The sequence below is a fragment of the Mobula hypostoma genome, chromosome 1, assembly GCF_963921235.1.
Source record: "Mobula hypostoma chromosome 1, sMobHyp1.1, whole genome shotgun sequence".
Taxonomy (NCBI): Eukaryota; Metazoa; Chordata; class Chondrichthyes; order Myliobatiformes; family Myliobatidae; genus Mobula; species Mobula hypostoma.
In genome coordinates, this window is record NC_086097.1 from 63,723,267 (window position 1) to 63,747,894 (window position 24,628).

General features: G+C 40.9%; 1 protein-coding gene across 6 annotated transcripts in view; it reads left to right on the forward strand.

Moving 5' to 3' along the window:
- Positions 1–24,628, forward strand: part of gemin2 (gem (nuclear organelle) associated protein 2) — a 47,423-nt gene that overhangs the window by 19,782 nt on the left and 3,013 nt on the right. For all 6 annotated transcript variants that reach the window (XM_063049740.1, XM_063049748.1, XM_063049757.1 and 3 more), the window contains 4 exons: positions 1,008–1,052; positions 9,263–9,331; positions 17,661–17,771; positions 21,280–21,338. In XM_063049740.1, coding sequence (XP_062905810.1) covers positions 1,008–1,052; positions 9,263–9,331; positions 17,661–17,771; positions 21,280–21,338 — 284 coding nt within the window. The remainder of the gene's footprint in view (positions 1–1,007; positions 1,053–9,262; positions 9,332–17,660; positions 17,772–21,279; positions 21,339–24,628) is intronic.

The window sequence follows — 24,628 nt, forward strand, 5'->3', positions numbered from 1 at the left end:
CGAGATGCAACACAGAGCGTCATAGAAAGTCATTCCTACCTGTGGCCATCAAACTTTACAACTCCTCCCTTGGAGGGTCAGACACCCTGAGCCAATAGGCTGGTCCTGGACTTATTTCCTGGCATAATTTACATATTACTATTTAACTATTTATGGTTTTATTACTATTTATTATTTATGGTGCAACTGTAACGAAAACCAGTTTCCCTCGGGATCAATAAAGTATGACTATGACTATTGCTTTCCATGCACTTGGATTGCAGGCTGTCCTCGGGTTAAGAATGGGTTCCATTTTTACATACATCTATAAGTCTGTTTTGTCGTTAAATTGGAAAAGATATAAAATTACTTAATTTGGTAACCATGCCTCTACAGTATTGTAATGTATGGTGTTAAATAGAGCCACTTAACATGAATGTTTTTATTGCCTTTCCCTACCTAGTTACAGTGTTACAGAAGCAGGATATCTCATGCTCAGTGGCTGGTTTTGAGTATCAGTGTGGTTGCATACTAGTGGAAGCCATTGTGCATCACTTTTCAAAGCAATTTTCTTAAGTGGCCTCCAGTGATGAAAATGGCACTCTGTGATCTTAAGAGATAACGGTGTCTGAATTCTGCCAGGAGATTGCATGTAAACAGGGTTGTTTTTATAAACATGAAAAAGTCTGCAGGAAATCTGAAGCATCACACACAAAGTGCTGGAGGAGCTCAGCAGGTCAAACAGCATCTATGGAAATGAATAGATAGTCAATGTTTTAGACCAAGATCTTTCTCCAGGACTGAGAAGGAAGGGGGAAGATGCCAGACTGCCAGGATGCTTGGTTGTTTTTATCTGCTTTTGGATCGATTTTAATAATATTTAAGGGAACACGTTTATATAAATAGGGTGACCATAATCAGTTGTTTCTAATCTGAGGAAGGTGTTTTCCATATTATTCAGACTGTTATTCTGAGAATTAGACTGAAGTCTAGCTTGATTTGCTGAAGGTGGTTTCTCTATCTTTCAGGTGGGATTTCCCCCCCTGTTGAGTATTGTCAGCAGAATGAGTCAGGTATGGGATTTTACATTTTCAATCACTTTTTAGCAGTAAACAAACTCTAATTTGCCTTAAGGTTAAGTACTTTGTTTTTACCAAAGAACAAGTACATCTTTGCCTGGAATTTAAATAAGAGTATGATGTGATCTTGTGAACTATGCAACTTAAAACTGTATCTAAGTGAAAATTCGGGTTTAGACAGCTAATTGCAAAATGTCCAAGATTTTCCCTCCCAGGTCTTCTCTGTGACTGGTATGCTGACATTGACACCATTTGGAACATAGAACGTAGAGCACTACAGCGCAGTACAGGCTCTTGAGCCCACAATATCATGCTGACCTTATAACCTGCTCTGAGATCAATCTAACCCTGCCCTCCATTTTATCTATTATCCATGTGCCTATCTTTTTCCAGGATTTTTGGCCAGAAGCAGCCCCTCACATTATTTGAAGGGAGCTTCATCCAGGTTACATTCTCTCAAATCTGATGCTAGAATAGCCTTCCTATCTGCCTCCTTTTTGTGAACCCTAAAAGCCCTTCTCAACTATCTTTCTTTTGCAGTGCCAAAACACACAAAGCCCTTTCCTGGTTTAAGGCCTAGGCAGTAACATGTAGCTTTGGATATTGTGCATTGCTCAATTTCCTTACACGAGTTCTGACCTGCTGTGTTGAGATCAAGCACCATGTCAATGTCAAGGTCAGAACTTATTAAAACTAAAAGAAGCAGGAACAGAAATAAGCCATTCAGCCCCTTCATACCTGCTCTGCCATCCAATGGGATTATGCCTCCCTCCCCATGGATCTCCCACCCGGCACTTATCCCTGTAAGTATAAGTGCTACACCTGTCCCTACACCTCCTCTCTTGCCACCATTCAGGGCCCCAAACAGTCCTTCCAGGTGAGGCAACACTTCACTTGTGAGTCTGTTGGGGTCATCTATTGCATCCAGTGCTTCCGGTGCGACCTCCTCTACATCGGTGAAACCCGACGCAGACTGGGGGACTGCTTCGTCGAGCACCTCCGCTCCGTCTGCCACAACAGACAGGATCTCCCGGTTGCCACCCACTTCAACTCTGCTTCACATTCCCATTCAGATATGTCCATACGTGGCCTCCTCTACTGCCATGATGAGGCCAAACTCAGGTTGGAGGAGCAACACCTCACATACCGTCTAGGTAGTCTCCAGCCCCTTGGTATGAACATAGAATTCGACTTCTGGTAATTCCCTCCCCCTCCCTTCCCCTATCCCTATTTCACTCTGCCCCCTCCCCCAGCTGCCTACTACCTCCCTTATGATTCCGCCTCCTTCTACTACCCATTGTGTTTTCCCCCATTCTTTCTTCACCTTTCCTGCCTATCACCTCCATGCTTCCCCTCCCCCACCCCTTTATCTTTCCCCTTGCTGGTTTTTCACCTGGAACCTACAGCCTTCTCCTTCCCACCCTCCCCCCACCTTCTTTATAGGGCCTCTGCCCCTTCCCTCTACAGTCCTGACGAAGGGTTCCAGCCCGAAACGTTGACTGATCGTTTCCATGGATGCTGCCTGACCTGCTGAGTTCCTCCAGCATGTTGTGAGTGTTGCTTAGACTCCAGCATCTGCAGAGTATTTTTTGTTTAGGATTATGCCCTACCTGACATTCCTCAAATCTACTTGCCCTTTGTATCTTTTGCTCTTGGATTTCCATACTGATTAGAAATCAATTTTCTCAGTCTAAAAAGTATACCTGAGGATTCCAGGCCTACTACTTTCTTCAGCAAAGGGATCTAAAGGCTTGCAATTTTTCTGAGAGAATGAATTCTTCTTCCTCTCTTACTTATTCTGATTCTACACCACCTTATTTTTGGGCTGTCCCATGAGTGAAAATATTGTCTTAGCATTTACCCTCTCAAGCCTCTTTAGAATCTACATGCTTCCACAAGGTTGCCTGTCATTCTTCCAAATTCTGTTGAGCTATATGTGACATTTGTACTTTGATAATAAATTTACATTGAACATTGAATTTTGAGTTGAGTCCCACCTTGTTGGACAACTGCTCCATATCTGGAATTATTCCAGTGAACCTTCTCAGAACCACTTCTAACAAAATAATTCTTTTTTAGATTGTTTATAGTACTGCAAATTTGATCTCACAAGTACCTTGTTCATTTGTAGTCAAAATGTCTCTACTTTTGCTCAAAAACACTTGAAGTAGGGAGTAATATTCGATTAGTCTTCCCTATTACCGCTAGACTTGTGTGCTAGCTCTCTGTGTGGTGTGTACAAGGACTCCCAAATTTTCTGGGTCTGCAGCTTTCTGCCGTTTTACTTCATTTAATTTTTATTTTGTTCTTCCAAAATAAACAACTTCATACATGCCCACTCCATATGCCAAATTTTTGTTCTATCTATTAGCTGCTTGTATCCTCACTGCTTGTCTTTCAACGTCTTTTTGTGTCTTGCAAATTTGGCCACCATATATTCACTTGCATACTTTCTCCAAAGCATTAATACAGTAGATTCTGATTAATTGGGGTAGCTGCTTATTTGGAACAACTCTTGAAGAACAAAAATTAATCAAGAAAATAGCCGGAATTCCCTTCATTTATTTAGGACACTGTGCTGCTTATTTGGGACAGGAGACTGTTGCCAAACAGTTTCTAATTAGTATTAGTCACATGCACTTGTGTGGCCATTAGACACTGCACTGAGTTTAGAGCAAACAGTTTTTAAATAGCGTCAGATGCGTGTGCTTCTGGTATGATATCCATATTGGCCAATGGGCACATTTGAAGCTAGTGACCACACAAGATGCCAGGAAATTTGTTGTTGGATTACAACACTAATTCATGCAGGAAGGGCAATGAAGGCAGTGCATTATCTGCACTAGGTGGGAGCACTGGTTTTGTTTATGGACAGTCACTCAAAAGATCATGCATGGCAGGGAACGCTGAATGAATTCCTCCATCGATAACTATTAGGTTTTATAGTATTGTAGTAAAATTGGTGGTGTTCTAATTTGTTCTGTATTTCATTTAAATACATAATTTGTTACTCAGTTAAACAATAGTTTGTTTTTTTTTAATACGGTTTTATTACTTCCACAAAACTTTGGCTAATTGGGCAGCTATTTAAATGGAACGGTCCTGATGTGTCATGGATGAACAATGGGGTACAGAATCTAACAAGAGAAAATCTGCAGGTGCTGGAAATCCAAGCAACTACACACAAAATGCTAGAGGAACTCAGCAGGCCAGGCAGCATCTAGGAAATGAGTACAGTCAACATTTTGGGCCGAAACCCTTCAGCAGGGCTAGAGAAAAAAGAGGCTGAGGAGTAGATTTAGAAAGGTGGGGGAGAGAAACACAATGTGATAGGTGAAACTTGGAGGGGGAGGGATGAAGAGGCGGGAAGTAAATTTGTAAAAGAGACAGAAGGCTATGGTAGAATGAAAAGTGGGAGAGAAGCACCAGAGGGACGAGCAGGCAAGGAGATAAAGTGAGAGAAGGAAAGGGGGATGGGAAAGGAGAAGGAGAGTGGTGGGGGCATTACCGGAATTTGGAGAAATTGATGTTCATGCCATCAGGTTGGAGGCTATTCAAATGGAATATAGGGTGTTGTTCCTCCGACCTTACTGTGGCCTCATCACAACTGTGGAGGAAGCCATGGATAGACATATTGGAATGGGAACGGGAAATGGAATTAAAATGGGTGAGCACTGTGAGATACCACTTTTTCAGGCGGACGGAGCGTAAGAGCCCAGCAGAGGTTTCGGAGAATTATGTGTTGGAACTCTATCCCTGGTAGCGTGGCGGGAGGATGAGGTAAGAGCAGACGTGCATGAAATAGGTTCCTCTTGTCCTCACCTACCACCCCACCAGCTTCTGCATCCAGCAGATAATTCTCTGAAACTTCCACCATCTCCAATGGGATCCCACCACCAAGCACATCTCTCTCCCCCCACCTTCTGCTTTCCGCTTTCCGCAGGGATCACTCCTGTGCATTCTGTGCAACTCCCTTGTCCATTTACCCTCCCCAACTTATCTCCCTCCTGGCACTAATCCTCGCAAGCAGAACAAGCTACAGCTACCCCTACGCTTCCTCCCTCACTACCATTCAGAGCCCCAAACAGTCTTCCCAGGTGAGGTGACACTTCACCTGTGAGTCCAATGGGGTCACATACTGTGTCTGGTGCTCCCGGTGCGGCCTCCTGTATATTGGTGAGACCTGACGTAGATTGAGAGACCATTTTGCCGAGCATCTACACAAAATGGTCTCCCCCACTGTCATGATGAGGCCACAGTAAGGATGGAAGAACAACACCTTATAGCCTCCAACGTGATGACATGAACATCGATTTCTCGAACTTCCAGTAATGCCCCCCAACCCCCCCCCTTCCTTCACCTTTCCCATCCCCTTTTCCCTCTCTCACCTTATCTCCTTGCCTGCCCATCACCTCCCTCTGGTGCTCCTCCACCCTTTTCTTTCTTCCATGGCCTTCTGTCTCTTTTACCAATTTACTTCCCAGCTCTTTAATTCATCACCCCCCCCCCCAGGTTTCATCTATCACCTTGTGTTTCTGTCTCCTGTCCCCCCACCTTTTAAATCTTCTACTCAAGTTTTTTTTTCTCCAGGCCTGTTGAAGGGTTTCGGCCCAAAACGTTGACTGTACTTTTTTCCTAGATGCTGCCTGGCCTGCTGAATTTCTCCAGCGTTTTGTGTGTGTTGCATGGTGCAGAACCTGTTCAAAGCTTATGATGCCTCTTACAAATCCGGTGAAGCCAAAGCATACAGTGAAGCTAGATCAAGTCTTAAAGAGAGGTATCAAGACCACCAAGTATAGACATAAAGTACAGATTGAGACATATTTCTGTAACGTCATCAATCCCCAATGTGTTTGGGAAGGCATCAGATCCATCTCAGATTACAAAGGAAAGCTCTCCTGCTCTGCTCATGGTGACACCAAACTAGCCAAAGAGCTAAGCAACGTCTTTGCTCGCTTTGGTGAGCACAATAAGGAACCAGTGATGAGGGCTTTGGCATCGGATGGAGGAAGTGCGCTGACACTAAATATACAAGAGGTGAGGCGTGTACACACAGAGCAGGGGAACCAGACAGTGTACCCAGATGGGTTCACAGGGACTGCACTGACTAGCTGGTGGGAGTTCTGACAGGTATTTACAATCTCTCATTGTATCAGGATATGGTTCCAGCATGTTTCAAAGCGGCAACCATCATACCAATCCCCGAGACGTCAGTGGCAACATACCTTAATAACTACAGACCAGTGGCACTCAATCCCATGGTTGCCAGGTACTTGGAAAGATTGCTCATGTCTCACATCAAGGATGTAATCCCAGCTACCTTGGACCAGCACCAGTTTGCCTAAAGATGAAAAGATCAACTGAAGATGCCATTTCTATTGCCTTTCGTACTGCCTTGGACCACCTGGAGCACAAAGACACTTACGTCAGGATGTTTTTCATTGATAACGCTCAGCCTTTTACACCATACTACCAAGCAAGCTGACTGTCAAGCTCCACAATCTAGGTCTTGGCAATCTTAATTAGATCTTGGACTTCCTCTATAATGGTACCCAGACAGTGAAGCTAGCCCAGTGCTCAACCCCCCCCCGACCCACCCTGAACACCAGTGTCCCGCAGGGGTGTGTACTGAGCCCACTTCTCTGCTCTCTCTTCACCTACAACTGCACTCCTGCTTTGTGCTACAAACTCGATCATCAAATTTGCAAACACGGAACTGTGATTGGCCTAATCAGAAACAATAACGAATCTGCTTATAGAGGAGGTGCTGAAACTGTCCAATTAGTGCAGGAACCACAACCTATTACTCAGCATCAAAAAGACAAAAGAAATGATAATTGACTTCAGGAATGTAAGAGGTTCTGAAGAAACCCCACTATTCATAAATGGTGAGGCAGTGGAAAGGGTCTTTAGTTTCAATTTTTTGGAGATGAACATCAATGAGGAGCTCTCTTCATCCGTCAACACAACCTCAATAGTAGGGAAGGCACAACAGTGACTATACTACCTGAGGTGCCTAAGGAGAGCTATCTGCCCCAAAAATTGCTGGCCAATTTTTAATCGATGTGTGATAGAGAGCTTACTGACATATGGAATGACAGTACAGAGCTCTAGCTGCAGCAAGACAAATGAAAAAGCATTCCAACCAATCAGCACATCATTGAGACACAGCTACCGGACCTGGAGACATTCTAAATCTCTTGATGCCCATAGTGTGCTCATAACCCATCCCATCCCGGACACTTGTCTGTTCAACTATCTGCCATCCTATAGGAGATACAGAAACATCTTGGCCAAGACAGCTTTTTCCTGAGGGCTGTTGTGCAGCTGAATAATGCTACACCTCGGCTTGCCAATGACCTATCAATAGTTATGGACTCTCGAAGTCACTTGTATGTAAATATGGGATTTTTTTAAATTAAGCCGTACAGCGTACAAACTATCTGTTTGGCATGGACTATAGCACCGCAATCTTGCTTTGAGCAATGACAATAAAGTTTTCTTCTATTCTATTATGATAAAAGCCCTTTATCCTATTTTGCTGCTTCCTGTCTTGTAGCAGATTCCCTATCCATGTTGATGCATTATTTCCAGCACTATATTTCTTTTTGTTCAATGTTTCTGAACTGAAAACACATTCTAAATGCAAAATTTCAAAAATTAATTAATAAATACTCAGATTTTTATATTTATGGTTATCTAAATAATCCAGTTTAGCAGTATGACAACCTCTCCGTAATTCTTTATAAAACTGTACAAATTATAATAAGTGGAACTTTGATATGATTGCTTGTATCTTGGAGAATTTGCGTCATTGAACAAAATCACTGCACAACTAATTTAGCATTAGTGCAAAAAAAATTAAATGCAGAACACTGCTGGCTTGCAGCTTGAAATTGCTGGTACATTCCAATCTGTCAAAGAGCAATTGGTCTCTAACATGACCTGAATCTTTCTTAGCTAAAACAGTTGTACTGTGTCTTACATAGAACATAGAATAGTACAGCACAGTACAGGCCCTTCGGTCCACAATGTTGTGCCGACCCTCAAACCCTGCCTCCTATATAAGCCCCCACCTTAGATTCCTCCATGTACCTGTCTAGTAGTCTCTTAAACTTCACTAGTGTATCTGCCTCCACCACTGACTCAGGCAGTGCATTCCACGCACCAACCACTCCCTGAGTAAAAAACCTTCCTCAATATCCCCCTTGAACTTCCCACCCCTTACCTTAAAGCCATGTCCTCTTGTATTGAGCAGTGGTGCCCTGGGGAAGAGGCGCTGGCTATCCACTCTATCTATTCCCGTGAAAAAATATCTATAATGTGAAAAAATAGAAATAGTGAAGTGGTGTTACGTGTTTTTTGAACATTCAGAAATCAGATGACGGAGCGGAAGAACCTATTCTTGAATTGTAGAGTGTGGGTCTTCAGGCTCCTTACTCCACCCAGATAGTAAGAACTAAAAGAGGGAAAATCCTGGACAGTGAGGGTCTTTAATGACAATGCTACTGTCCTTGATGCACTGCCACTCAAAGATGTCCTTGATGGTGGGGAAGGTGTGCTTGTGATGAAGCTGACTGAGATTATATCTCTGCAGCCACTTGCAATTTGGTGGTAACCAAATCTCCTCAAACTCCTAAAATGTAGAGCCTTTGTCATGCCTCCTCAGTGTGTTAGTCCTAGGGCAGATCGTCAAGATGTTGACACCCAGGGACTTAAAGATGCTGACCCCTCAGTGGGGACTGGTGCACATTCTTTCACTGCTCCCTTTCTCGAGTCCACAATCAATTCCTTGGTCATGCTGAGGTGGTTGTTGTGACACCACTCCACTAGCCCTGTATGCTTCCTAGTTGCCATCTGAGATTTTATCTTATGAAATAAACGTTAAAAGGAACCCAAGAGGTTTGTTGTGTTTTTAAAATGTCATCACTGATAATTAAGATAAGGAATTTAAAGTTAATATTGCAAAAAATAGTGTTTATTTCACGAGTGGAAGAATCATGAGTTGAAGATGTGTGTATTAATGGCATAGTAATGACAATTTAAACAACATTTTGATCTGTATTTAAAATATTTCAGACTTGTTTAATTTCCTACTGGGCATCATGCGATGTGCAGAACTCATTGCATTATATTTCTGCTTCAACTACCTTTTTTGTGACTCTGTTTTACATGATATAATTTTTCAGTTTTTTTTTCCCTAGCCAACAGTATTTAACATATTGGAATACTTAATCAGCTGGTTTGGAGATAAAAAATTATATCCTGAATTGGTAAGAGACTGGTTGTGTATGGTAAACAACCTTATTTTTGCAGTTTAAATGTGTCTTGCTGCTATGGATGATCATAAATCATGTGGGTGTTTGATTTGTTCTGGTATTAGAGCTCTGTCCTCTAACGCTCAACTTAACTATTATTTACCATCCGCAAAGATAACTGGCTGCCTAGTCTCCATTTGTGTAGATGTGTCTAATGGTACTGAAAAATTGAGTTAATTTTATACTCTGATGTTTAAAGAACACATTTTAATGGCTGGGTTGAGTTGATCACCGATCTTGCAATCTACTTGCAAACATTTTGTCACCCTGCGAGGGGTCATCGACAGTGTAAATTATTTCCAACACATTTTAATATTAATGAAAAGGAAAATTTTCCTGATAAACAAACGAATCATATGGCTTATACTAAAGTTCTCCCTGTCTGGAATTTTACTGCCCAGTAGCTGTAACATCCACTGTCATAAAGTCTTCCCAGAGGCTGGTCATGGCATGCATCAACTCCAGCTTTCCAGGTGACCTTAACCCACTGCAATTTGCCTACACCAAAACAAGCAGACACCACCCCCCTGGCCCTACACTCATCTCTGGAACATCTGGACATTAAAGACACCTACATCAGACTATTGTTTATTGACTACAATTCTGCCTTCAATACAATTATTCCAAGCAAACCATAACTGAACTTCAGACCCTGTGAGTTAGCCCATAAGACATAGTTGCAGAATTAGGCCATTCAGCCCATCAAGTCTGCGCTACTATTCCATCATGGCTGATCCCAGATCCCACTCAACCCCATATACCTGCCTTTTCATTATATCCTTTGATGCCCTGACCAATCAGGAAACGATCAACTTCTATTTTAAATATACCCAAGGACTTGGCCTCCACTGCAGCCTGGGCAGAACATTCCACAGATTCACTACTCTCTGGCTAAAGAAAATTCCTCCTTACCTCTGTTCTAAAAGTTTGCCCCTCAATTTTGAGGCTGTATGCTCTAGTTCTGGATACCCCCACCATAGGAAACATCCACTCCACATCCACCCTAACTAGTCTTTTCAACATTCGGTAGGTTTCCATGAGATTTCCCCACCTCCTCCTCTCCCCCCCCCCCCCGGCACGTTCTTCTAAATTCCAGTGAGTACAGGCCCAAATTTGCCAAGCGCTTCTCATGTATTAACCCCTTCATTCCTGGAATGAATCTCCTGTGGACTCTCTCCAATGACAGCACATCCTTTCTGAGATATGGGGCCCCAAACTGTTGACAATACTTCAAGTGTGGCCTGACCAGTGTCTTATAGAGCCTCAGCATTATCTCCTTTTTTGATATTCTATTCCCCTTGAAATAAATGCCAACATTGCATTTGCCGCCTTCACCACAAACTCAACCTGTAAATTAACCTTCTGGGAGTCTTGCACGAGGACTCCTAAGGCCCTCTGCACCTCTGAGGTTTGAACCTTCTCCCCATTTAGATAATATTCCATGCTATTGTTCCTTTTACCAAAGTGTATTATCATACATTTCCCAATACTGTATTCTATATGTCACATTTTTGCCCGTTCTTCTAATTTGTCTAAGTCTGGCTACAATCGCATTGCTTCCTCATCACTACCTACCCCTCCACTTACCATTGTATCATCTGCAGACTGTGCCATAAATTCATCAATTCTGTTATTCAAATCATTGACAAACAATGTGAAAAGCAGCAGTCCCAATACTGACCCCTGAAGGACACCACTAGTCACTGGCAGCCAACCAAAAAAGGCCCCCTTTGTTCCCACTCGCTTCCTCCTGGCTATCCACCATTCCTCTATCCATGCCAGTATCTTTCCTGTAACACCATGGGATTTTATCTTGTTTGGCAGCCCCATGTGTGACACATTATCAAATGCCTGCTGAAAATCCAAGTAAATAACATCCACTGCCTCTCCTTTGTTACTTCCTCGAAGAACTCCTAACGGATTTGTCGGGCAAGATTTCCCTTCATAGAAACCATGCTGACTTTGACTGACTTTATCTCCAAGTACCCTGAAAGCTCATCCTTAATAATAGACTCAAAACTTTCCCAACCACTGGGGTTAGGCTAACTGGCCTATAATTTCCTTTTTTTGCCTTCCTCCCTTCTTAAAGAGTTGAGTGACTTTGCAAGCTTCCAGTCCTCCAGGACCATGCCAGAATCAAGTGATTCTTAAAAAAATCATGATTAATGCATCCATTATCTCTTCAGCAACCTCTTTCAGAACTCTGGGATGTAGTCCATCTGGTCCACGTGACTTATCCACATGCCTGGCACTTTTTCCCTTTGTAATAGCAATGGCACTCACTCCTGTTACCTGCCACTCACGGACCTATGACACACTGCTAGTGTCTTCCACAGTGAAGACTGATGAAAAGTACCCATTAAGTTCATCTGCCATTTCCTTATCCCGCATTATTACCTCACCATCATTTTCCAGTGGTCCAATATCAATTCTCACCTCCCTTTTGCTCTTTATATAACTGGAAAAAGCTTTTAGTATCCTGCTTTATATTATTGGCTGGCTTACCCTCATATTTCATATTTTCCCTACTTATAGCTTTTTTAGTTGCCTTTTGTTTGATTTTAAAAGCTTCCCAATCATCCAATTTCACACTCACTTTTGTTACCTTATATGCCCTTTCCTTGGCTTTCATGCAGTCCTTAACTTTCCTTGTCTGCCACCATTGCCTAGACCCTGCCATTTGAGAACTATTGCTTCTGTGAGACATCTCTGTCCTGCGGTTTGTGAACTATTCCCAAAAACTTCAGCCATCTCTGCTCTGCTGTCATCCCCACCAGTATCCCCTTCCAATCCACCTGGGCAAGCTCCTCTCTCATGCCTCTGTAATTTCCTTTATTCCATTGCAATACTGATACATAAGAGTTATGCTTCTCCACCTGCAGTATGAATTCAATCATGTTATGTCACTGTCTCCTAAAGGTTCCCTTACATGAAACTCCCTAATAAGATCTAGCTTATTACACAACACCCAATCTAAGATGGCCTTTCCCTGAGAAGGGTCAAGCACAAGCTGCTTTAAAAAGCCATCTCATAGGCATTTAACAAATTCCTTCTCTTGCGATCTAACAGCAACCTGATTTTCCCAATTCCCTTGCATACTGAAGTTCCCCATTACAAATGTGACCTTACCCTTATTACATCCTTTTCCAGCCCCACATCTTGGCTACTATTTGGAGGCCTATATATGATTCCCATAATGGTTTTTTTACCCTTGCAGTTTCTTAACTCAGCACACAAAGATTCAACATTCTCTTAACCTGTATCACCTCTTTCTAAAGATGTAATTCTTTCTCTTACCAACAGAGCCACACCACTGCCTATGCCTTCCTGCCTGTCCTTTCAATACAAAGTATATCCTTTTATGCTAAGCTCCCAACTGTGGCCTTCTTTCAGCCATGACTCGGTGATGCCCACAACATCGTACCAACCAGTCTCTATTTGCGCCCCGAGTTCATCCACCTTAATCTGAATTCTATGTGCATTTAAATACAGCACCTTCAGTGCTACATTCATCACCCTTTTGAATTTTGCCTCTGTGGTACAATTTAACTCTTTGCTTTGTCTTTGTACCCAGTCATTGCTTGTCCTTCCTTACATTCGTATTACACCCATCATCTACTTGTAAACCTGCTGGCTCATCCTCATCACTATCATACTGGTACCCATCCCCTGCCATATTAGTTTAAACCACTCCCAACAGCTCGAATTAACCGGCCCACAAAAATATTGATCCCCCTCGGGTTCAAGTGCAACGCATCCCTTTTGTACAGGTCACAGCTGCTCCATAAGAGGTGTCAATTATTATCCAGAAATCTGAATCCTTGCCCCCTGCTCCAATTCTTCAGCCCCACATTTATCTGCCACCTCATTCTGTGCTTATTTTCACTGTCGCATGGCACAGACAGCAATCCCAAGATTACTACCCTTGAGGTAAATCTTCTCAGCTTCCTTCCTAACTCCCTTTATTCTTATTTCACGACCTCCTGCCCTTTTCTACCCATGTTGTTGGTATCAATATGTACCACCAGTTCTGGCTACTCACCCTCCCTTTTCAGGATATATTTGATGCGTTCAGAAACATCGCGGAACTTGGCACCTGGGAGGCAAGCTATCATCCACGCTTTTTTGGCATCCACAGAATCACCTGTGTGTCCACCTAACTAAAGAGTCCCCTATTACTGCTGCCATCTTCTTCGGTTCCCTACCCTTCTGAGCCACAGGGCCAGACTCAGTGTCAGAGGCATGGCCGCTGTTGCTTCCCCCAGGTAAGTTGTACCTCTAACAGTACGCAAAATGAAGTACTAGGGTCTCGGCCTGAAACGTCGACTGCACCTCTTCCCACAGATGCTGCCTGGCCTGCTGCGTTCACCAGCAACTTTGATGTGTGTTACTTATTGTAGAGGGGGCCAGCCACAGAGGTGCTCTCCACTATCTGATGTTCTCCCTTCCTTCTCCTGACAGTCACCCATTTATCTGTCACCTGTAGCCATGGGGTAGCTCCTGTTTATCAGTGCTTCACTTTCCCTAACATGCCGAAGGTCATCGAGCTGCAGCTCCAGTTCTTTAACACGGTCTGTAAAGAGCTGCGTCTCGATGCACCTGGTGCAGATGTAGCTGTCCGAGAGACTGGTAGTCTCCTAGAAATCCCACATCTGACACCCAGAACAGAACACTGACTCTGTAGACATTCCCCCTGTTCTCTCAAGAGTTAAATAAGGAATGAACGTACCTACTTACCTTGCCTCCACCTGTTCTCGCCGAAGCCCTGTTGAGCCAAAGCTTTACTACTCCAACTCAGACCACTCTGACGACGATTGCTCCCACGACCTGTGTGGGAACGCTTCTCCTGCATCTGCACAATACTCCACTCAACGCCGAGTTAATGCCTCACTCTGCAACTGGGTTCTTGACTTTCTGACCAAAAGACCACAGTCAATAAAGATAGGCAGCGACACCTCCACCACAATTATTGTAAAACACTGGAGCTCCAAAAGGCTGCATCCTTAGCCCCCTGCTCACACGGCTAGATTCTGCTGTAACTCTACAAGTTTGCGGATGATTGAGAAGGGCCACATCGCAAGTAAAAATGAACTGCAGTACAAGAAGCATCTAGGAGAGCTTACTGACATGGTATCATGATTATAACCTTTCCCTCAGTGTCAACAAAAGAGCTGGTCATTGACTTCACAGTGTGGGTGATGCACATGCTCCTGTCTACATCAATGGTGTTGATATTAAGAGGATTGAGAGCTTGAAGTTCCTAGGTGTGAACATCATCAATAGCTTGTCAGGGTCCAACAATGAGAAAGCTTATCAAAGCCTCTACTACCTCAGGAGGCTAAAGAAATTCAGCATGTTCCCATGGACTCTTACCAATTTTTACCAATACACTGTAGTAAGCATTCTGTCTGGATGCATAACAGTATGGCAACTGCTCTGCACGTATGTGACTGCAAGAAATTTAGCACATCACAGGAACCAGCCTCCCTTCTGTGGACTTTGTCTATATTTCCCACTGCTTTAGTGAAGTAGCCAGCATAATCAAAGACCCCACTCACCCCGTTATTCTCCTTTCTCCCCTCTCCATTAGGTAGAAGGTAAAGAAGCCTGAAAACATGTACCATTAGACTCAAGGACAGCTTCTATCCCACTGTTATCAGACTTTTTTATGGACCTCTTGTATGATAAGATAGACTATTGGCCTCACAATCTACGTGGTTATGATCTTCCACTTTATCGTTTACTTGCACTGCAGTTTTTTGGTAGCTTTTACACTATATTCTGCATTGTTATTGTTTTACATTATTCTAGCTCAATGTATTGTGTAATGAGTTAATCTGTATAAACAAATCAGGCTATTCACTTCATCTTGGTACATGTAATAATAGTATACCAGTACTAACTTTAACAACTTTTACTGCATGGATTTAGTGACATGTTGTTCCGGATATCTCTTTTGAGTTGGGACGTTTTTGTCATTTTTGTTTTTTTATATTCCAAATTAAATGCATTCCATAATCCAATTTACCTTCAATTGATACTCTGGATTCATCTTAATGATATTTACACAGATTTACCAGGAAGCTAACTGACAGGAATAACATTAAATATATATAAATATAAAACTACAAGATCGTACTCTCTCAATTTAAGATTGAGGGAAATGCAGTGGCATGCAAAAGTTTGGGCACCCCGGTCAAAATTTCTGTTACTGTGAATAGTTAAGTGAGTAGAAGATGAACTGATGTCCAAAAGTCATAAAATTAAAGATGAAACATTCTTTTCAACATTTTAAGCAAGATTAGTGTATTATTTTTGTTTCGTACAATTTTAGGGTGGGGAGAAAAAGGGAAAGGAGCACCATGCAAAAGTTTGGGCACCCCAAGAGATTTGAGTTCTCCGATAACTTTTACCAAGCTCTCGGACCTTAATTAGCTTGTTAGGGCTATGGCTTGTTCACAATCATCGTTAGGAAAGGTCAGGTGATGCAAATTTCAAAGCTTTATAAATACCCTGACTTCTCAAACCTTGTCCCAACAATCAGCAGCCATGGGCTCCTCTAAGCAGCTGCCTAGCACTCTGAAAATTAAAACAAATGATGCCCACAAAGCAAGAGAAGGCTATAAGAAGATAGCAAAGCGTTTTCAGGTAGCCGTTTCCTCAGTTCGTACTGTAATTAAATGGCAGTTAACGGGAACGGTGGAGGTCAAGTTGAGGTCTGGAAGACCAAGAAAACTTTCTGAGAGAACTGCTCGTAGGATTGCTAGAAAGGCAATTTCAGACCCCTGTTTGACTGCAAAAGACCTTCAGGAAGATTTAGCAGACTCTGGAGTGGTGGTGCACTGTTCTACCGTGCAGTGACACCTGCATAAATATGACCTTCATGGAAAAGTCATCAGAAGAAAACCTTTCCTGCGTTCTCACCACAAAATTTAGCATCAGAAGTTTGCAAAGGAATAGCTAAACAAGCCTAATGCATTTTGGAAACAAGTCCTGTGGACTGATGAAGTTAAAATAGAACTTTTTGGCTGCAATGAGCAAAGGTATGTTTGGAGAAAAAAGGGTGCAGAATTTCATGAAAAGAACACCTCTCCAACTGTTAAGCACGGGGGTGGATCGATCATGCTTTGGGCTTGTGTTGTAGCCAGTGGCACGGGGGACATTTCACTGGTAGGGGGGAGAATGAATTCAATTAAATACCAGCAGATTCTGGAAGCAAACATCACACCATCTGTAAAAAAAAAGCCGAAGATGAAAAGAGAATGGCTTCTACAACAGGATAATGATCCTAAACACACCTCAAAATGACACAATGGACTACCTCAAGAGGCACAAGCTGAAGGTTTTGCCATGGCCCTCACAGTCTCCTGACCCAAACATCATTGAAAATCTGTGGGTAGACCTCAAAAGAGCAGTGCATGCAAGATGGCCCAAGAATCTCACAGAACTAGAAGCCTTTTGCAAGGAAGAATGGGCAAAATTTCCCCCAAACAAGAATTGAAAGACTCTTAGCTGGCTACAGCAAGCATTTACAAGCTGTGATACTTGCCAAAGGGGGAGTTACTAACTACTGACCATGCAGGGTGCCCAAACTTTTGCTTCGGGCCCTTTTCCCTTTTTTGTTACTTGGAAACTGTAAAAGATGGAAATAAAAAAAGTAATCTTGCTTAAAATAGTAAAGAAATGTGTCATCTTTAACTTTATGCCTTTTGAAAATCAGGTCATCTTTTACTCGCTTAGCTATTCACGGTAACAGAAATTTTGACCAGGGTGCCCAAACTTTTGCATGCCACTGTATACTCTTAGAAATAATCTGAAAAAGCATAACTTCATAGTTAACAAATTGAGGATAGATGACCATAATTTTGAATAATTTTTGTGGTTTTATTGGAATGTGGTATGCTTTACCACAGATAATAAGTGGCACTACATTGATTAAGCAATTTAAAAAATATCATTTGAAGAAAATTAATGACAGCAAAATGCTGAATCTGAATGTGCATATTTTGTATGGCTTTCTCCTTCCTCTTATGACTGCCAGTTGGATAGATTCTAGAACTGTCTATCTCTGTAGTTTATTCCCTTTGAGCTGATTTCTCTTCCAAAATTCTTTGAGCTTTGATATTTTTCTCAAAGGCAAAATTGTACTTGAAATTGTTAAGGATGGTCAGAGTATGCAATCTGAGTATGATCTTAATAAACATGTTCAGATAATAGTTTATTTTGCATTGGAAAACTATTAAAATAGAAATCTAATGCTTTGTTATTCTGTTTGTTTCCTTAGGGTAGATGGTTATATGCTCTGTTAGCCTGCATAGAAAAGCCTCTACTTCCCGAAGCCCATTCTCTTATTCGACAGCTAGCAAGAAGGTGTTCTGAAGTTCGTGCTAAACTAGTAAGTGTCTGGTAACTTTGTTTTCTAAAGTCCATGGCAATCTCAGTGGCTTTGATCAGTAATCCAATTTTATTCTGAATTCATCTAATACTGTTGAAATAAATTTTAATAGAGCTGTGAGATAAAATTACAGCTGTTCCTTGATTGCCTTGTGCACCGAATTAGTTTAGATTTTGGAAGTAATACTGTACACGTATGTTTATGTGTAGAGTGAGTCACACTGTTTACTATTTTGGAAGGGCAGTGGCATATGTATTGCCAGCATCAACTAGAATTATGTAGATTAATTGTTTTATAAAATCAATCAGTCTGCATTTTTGATTGTAAACCAGATCTTTCAAATTGGAGCTCGTATAGTTATGGGTTCACCTTGTGCGTCTTCAGAAAGGTCCCATCTCAACTGTGCAGTTTGAAGAAATTGAAAGATAATTATCAATTTGTTGCTTGATAGTTTCCATAGTCTGTTGTTTCAACTCACCTAGTATTTACTGTTTTGCATTTTTAAAATTGCAAAGTCAGCAGAAATGGAGTGTCATGGCCTGAAGGTTTTTAGCTTTGCACTAAGCAGTTACTCATAAATATTGGTACATTAGTTAGGGACTCTCCTCTGAGTACAACGTGTTAGGTGAATCAATAGAGGTTATGCAGAACCGGGAAAAAGTGCTGGAGAAGGCAGAAGAAGGAAAAGCAGCAAATCATATCAACATCAGGTGTTCAGGCTGCAACTTTACATCAGCAACAACCACACTGAATTACATGTGTAACTTGCGAGTTTCTTGACCCATTCTTGCTCAGTACTGCCAGGATCATATTGGCTATAAACTCTGTATCAAGCTCCCTCTGTTCTGGAGCTTTGTACTGGTGATCTCAGTTCCGAAGCTGCAGAATGTATTTTCATCTCTATTGTCAGAGATGTAGCTACTCAGAATCTCAACTGTGGCTTGGCTAACCCATGTCTCAGTTAAATGAAGGTCATGTGAATCATTTAACTAAAGGTAATCTTCTCATCCCGTCCTGACGAAGGGTCTCGGCCCGAAACGTCGACTGCACCTCTTCCGAGAGATGCTGTGTTCACCAGCAACTTTGATGTGTGCTGCTTCTCATCCAATTGTCTGGTTTACACTGAAGTTGTTGTTCTTTGTCCCTGCTATGGTTCCATTATTTAATTGTGGTAACATCTCAGATGAGACCAATTTAACCCCGTATTCACTATCAAATTTCCAATTAGCTGTCGAGAATATGATTCTTGGATTTTTCTTTTCTTCCATTTAGTATTTACTCATAATCCTTACTATTATCTTGATTGAGGTTATATTACAGACTGTAGATCAGGGTTTCAAACAGGCATTTTCCTATCTGCTGTCTTAACCAAATTATTCAGGGAATTCTCTAATGGATCATTTTGAAACTAAGTAGAAAAACAGAATGTAGCAGAAGTTTTGGACCATTGGTCTGTCAACACAAAGTGAATTTTGTCATGCTTCAAAGAGTCAAAGTACATTACTTCAAAGTACGTTTATTATCAAAGTATGTATGTAAGTATTATTACCCCTCAACTATCAAGTTCTTTTGCATTTTTGTTGTCTTTTGCACATTGGTTGCTTAGTTTAGAACTGTCTTTCATTGATTCTGTTATGTTTCTTGCGTTCACTCATAATCCTTACTGAGAATGCCCGCAAGAAAATGAACCTCAGGGTTGTATTTGGTGACATATACATACTTTGATAATAAGTTTACCTTGAACAAAAAAATTCTGGAATGTTAAAACAAAATGAACCCAAGTAATGGTATATATGAAACTACCGAATTCGTAAATTAAACAAATCTGATTCACCTATGTACACCAGGAAAGGAAATCTGCCATACCTACCCCATCAGGCCTATATGTAATTCTAGTTCCATGTATGTGGTTGACCCTTAACTTCTCAGTTCAAGGCAGTTGATAATGGACAATAAAGCCAGCATTGCCAGTGTTGTCCAGATCACAAGAATTGACAAATGCCTTGTAAGACTTGTGCAGTTGCAATATAGTGATACTCCTTGGGAGCACAGGATGAATACTCAAAAGTTTTTAAAAAGGTTTACTAATTTTATTGAACTTTTTCTCGAACTAAATGATGAGAATTTGCTACAATGCATCAAGTGACATGAGCAGGCAGATATTAAGATTAGTGAATAGACCATATAATAAGTAACACTCACAACACGCTGGAGGAACTCAGCAGGTCAGGCAGCATCGGTGGAAACGATGAGTTGAGGTTTCGGGCCGAAACCCTTCATCAGGACTGTAGAGGGAAGGGGCAGAGGCTTCTGAGTTCCTCCAGCGTGTTATGAGTGTTACTTTGATCCCAGCATCTGCAGATTATTTTGTGTAGACCAGTTAATAATTTGTTTGTTCCACTCTTCAGTTAAATCATGGTTGATCTGTATATTGACTTCATTTACCAGTTTTGGTTCTTAACCTAATAGCTTTATATATTGCTTTTTCAAGAATAGCCAAAATATGCACTTGACTGGATTAAGGAGAGTTGTTTGTGTATTGAAAAACTTCTCCACTTGGGCTCAGGAGTAGAGCTACTGCCACCAAGTTCCAGGGTTCAATCCTGATGCCCGTGTGGAGTTTTGGTAATGGGGCAGCACACAAGAGTAGTATTTAGCGTAATGCTATTACACTACCCACGTTCAATCCCTCTGCTGTCTCTAAGGCCAATGTGGGTTTCCTCTCGGTTCTCTGTTTTCCAGCCACATTCCAAAGACATGCGGGTTAGTAGGTTAATTGGTCATATGGGTATAATTGGGCAGTATGTGCTCATTGGGACGGAAGGGCCTGTAACTGCAGTGTATTTCTAAAATCAATCAATCAATCAATCAATCCATTAAATAGAGGAATGTTGGAATCTGCATTTTCATAATTTTTGATTCAGAGACAATAGTATGCTTTTTGTAAATAGTTTATTATATTAATTTACAGATGCACTTTGACTATCAGGAACCTTAATCTTTTGTGTAAAATAATTACAAAATGGGTTTATTCAGTGGCTTTCATAATTATCTTTGCTTAATAGTGATATCAGCAAGTTACCTAGAGTATGGTTAAAATAAAAAAAGTGTGCAAAATCGTAATCAAATCTGCTTGATATTTTTAAACCAATAGAAGAGATAGGGCTGGAGCTGTATACTTTCACTTTGAGGTCAGGAGAGTGAATAGAAAAGCTGGATATGTTTACCCCACCGAAGTTTTCTAAGCCACTCTCTTCGCCCATGAAGACTATCTACAGTATATGCAGTAAGTGTTTCAACTTACTGTAGCTATCAATTGGTATTTAAGTGTACCTAAGTTGTTTCTTTATTTAAAACATTCCTGCTTTATACTGACATTTTAATTTTTTTCATGGAAGGGTTGAATACCTGCATCACACCAATATTTAAATTGTATGTTGTAAATGAGCAAATATCAACTCCTTAAGAGTTTACAAAAATAACAATTTTTTCCCTTTTTTTCTTCTAGGAAAATCCAGAAGATGGAGAATTGTCAGCATTAAATTTACTCATTTGTTTAGTTGCCAGGTATTCTACAACTTTTCTTGGTCTCTGCATGCTTATGGGTATTCTATAACTTTTTAACTGAGGGAATTCATCGCTCAAATAAAGATATAGTAGCAACACCTAATAATTTGATTATTCTGGTATTCATATTTTTTCTGCTATGTGTACTTATAATTATTGCACACTACAAACATAATGTCAGGAATTGTAATTAAATGTACTTAATTAATCAAATAGCAGAGACTTAAGTCACATCAGACCGTTATCTTGGCTGCTGGAAGGATCTATAGGCAAAGTCATTTGGTTGGATAATAGTGGAAGCTGTTTGGTGACCTTTTACAAACTAATCATCTTTTGCACATTTATCTGCCAGTATCTATTGAGGATAAGGCAACTTTAAGTAAGCTGATATATATCTCAATGTATAAATTGGTTTATTATTATCACATGTACTGAGGTACAGTGAAAACTTTGTATGTAAGTATTGGCAATAGAAAAGCTAATTTGTTTAATATAATTAAAATCAGAAATACCCTATCGCAACAGTTTTTAATATAACTAATCTACAGTTATAACTATTTCTGGAACATCAGGTTTTCATAATGAGCGCATGTATAACCCCACTTGGAGTGTCTGAATAATATAACACAAGTTTTCGGGGAAAAACATGGGGCAATCTGGCATTTCAAGTTGTTTATTGTCGTCCAACAGTACACATTTATACTGCCAAGTGAAACAATATTCCTCCGTACCAAGGTGCACAACACAATTTATATAACTCACACAGATACCACAAAGTAATATTACCACTACTAAGTTAACAAATAATAGGGTGCATTTACAACACAAATTTAAAAGTAAACAGTATAATGCTACTGGTGCTTCATACATGAAGAAACCTGGGTGGTAGCAGGGAGTTCAGTAGTCTTGGTCTGGAGGAAGAAGCAGTTTCCCATCCTAACACTTCTTGTTCTAATGCTATGGTACCTCCTGCTCGATGGAGGGGAGGGGTCAATGCTAAGGGCCCTGCATATGCATTGCTCCTATAAATATCTCTGATGGGTGGAAGAGAGACCCCAATGATCACTTCAGCAGTCTTCACAATTCTTTGTAGTGTCTTGCGGTCAGATGCCTTGCAATTCCCATACCAGATGGTGTTGCAGTTGGTCAGGACAGTCTCAATGGTGCTCCTGTAAAAATTGGTTAGATGGGGGAGGGCGCGCTCACCTCCATCTCCTCAGGAAATGGAGACGTGCTTTGCTTTTTGAATCAGAGATGGTGTTAAAGGGACCAGGTGAGATAATTTACATAATATTCAATGGATGAGGTCATTTAAGCCATTTATCTTTTCCTGTATCCTGACTATTTGTTCCAAAGATCATAACACTAATCATTGATGCATGCACATGGGGCTTTTTCTGAAGGAGCTAACTAAAATGTACAAATTTGGGTTATGTGAAAATGAATAACTTAAGACAGATCAAAGATTCAATGGAATTGTTTAAATTTAACCCAAATACAATGTAAAATTATGTTTCCTATTAAATTTGACATTTTAATTTCAGTATAGCTGATATAATCCATAATAGTTTTCATACCAATAATATCAGCAAAATTAGTTTTATTTCTTTAATTGTGAAGCAAAACAGAACATTTTGATCTTCTACTTTGATAGTGTTTACATATTTGTGTTTATGAGTAAGAATACATTTATTCAGTGTCCTCTGAGATTTAGTTTCCTATTCACCTCAATATTAAGCGGGCATTACTCTTTCTGAAATAAGGAAGGAAGATTAGGAGGACAGGAATATTTAATTAGAGACTTCACACTATTATAGGATAGAGGGATCTAATGTCTTCATACATGAAATTCAGTAGCTATTTAAATACATGTGATTGGAAAGGTAAATGGAATGATGCCTTTTCTTGCAAGAGAGATAAATTGAATTGACTTTATTTCTTACATCCTTCACATACACGAGGAGTAAAATCTTTATATTGCGTCTCCGTCTAAATGTGCAATTTATAGTAATTTGTAATAAATAGTATGTACAACAGGACAGTCAATATAGCATAGAAATACAATTGTATCAGCATGAATTAATTAGTCTGATGGCCTGGTAGAAGAAGCTGTCCTGGAGCCTGTTGGTCCTGGCTTTTATGCTGCAGTACCATTTCCTAGATGGAACAGTTCGTGGGTGGGGTGACTTGGGTCCCCAGTGATCCTTTGGGCCCTTTTTAAGCACCTGTCTCTGTAAATGACTTGGATAGTGGGAAGTTCACATCTACAGATGTGCTGAGCTGCCCTCACCACTCTCTGCAGAGTCCTGCGATTGAGGGAAGTACAGTTCCCTTACCACGCAGTAATGCAGCCAATCAGGATGCTCTCAATTGTGTCCCTGTAGAAAGTCCTTAGGACTTGGGGACTCATGCCATCCTCGACTGTCTTTTCTCACCACACAGCCGGTATGTACAGACCACACAAGATCCTCAGTGATGTGTATGCCGAGGAATTTAAAGCTGTTCGCCCTCTCAATCCCAGATCCATTGATGTCAATGGGGGCTAGCCTGTCTCCATTCCTTCTGTAGTCCACAAATACCTCCTTTGTTTTTATAACATTGAGGGAGAGGTTGTTTTCTTGACACCACTATGTCAGGGTGATGACTTCTTCTCTGTAGGCTGCCTTGTTATGATGAATATATTAGGTGGAATATAAAAGAAAAACAGCTTTGTTACAGCTGCACAGGGTAAACATGAAACCATACCTAGAACACCATGTGAAATTTCCGTCTCATTTAAGAAAGGGTACACATAGGTTAGAAGCAATTCAGAGAAGATTGACGGGGCTCATTTCTGGGATGAAGAGGTTGTGTTGTGAGAAAAGACTGAGCAGATTGGGCATAAACTGAGAAGAGTTCTGAAAATGGGAGGTAATCTATTGAAGTATATAAAATTTTAAAGCAACTTTGCCTTTTATAGGAAACTGCTTAGAAGAGGGGACAGTTTTAAAATAAAAGGCATTTGTATTGTTGGCAAATTTGGATGACATACATTTTGCCTCTTCAACCAACCAGTTAATATAGGCTGTAAATCATTGAGTTTCCACCACTGATCCCTGTGGTGCTGCACTAATTGCCATGTACTAATCTGAAAGTCACCCATTTACTCTGTTATTCTATATTATTCCCTAATGCCATGAGCTTTCACTTTATGCAATAATTTTTAATAACACCTTATCAACCACAGCACTGTACCTGCAGATTCCTCATTATCCACCCTGCTCGTTATGTCCTCAAAGAACATTAATTGT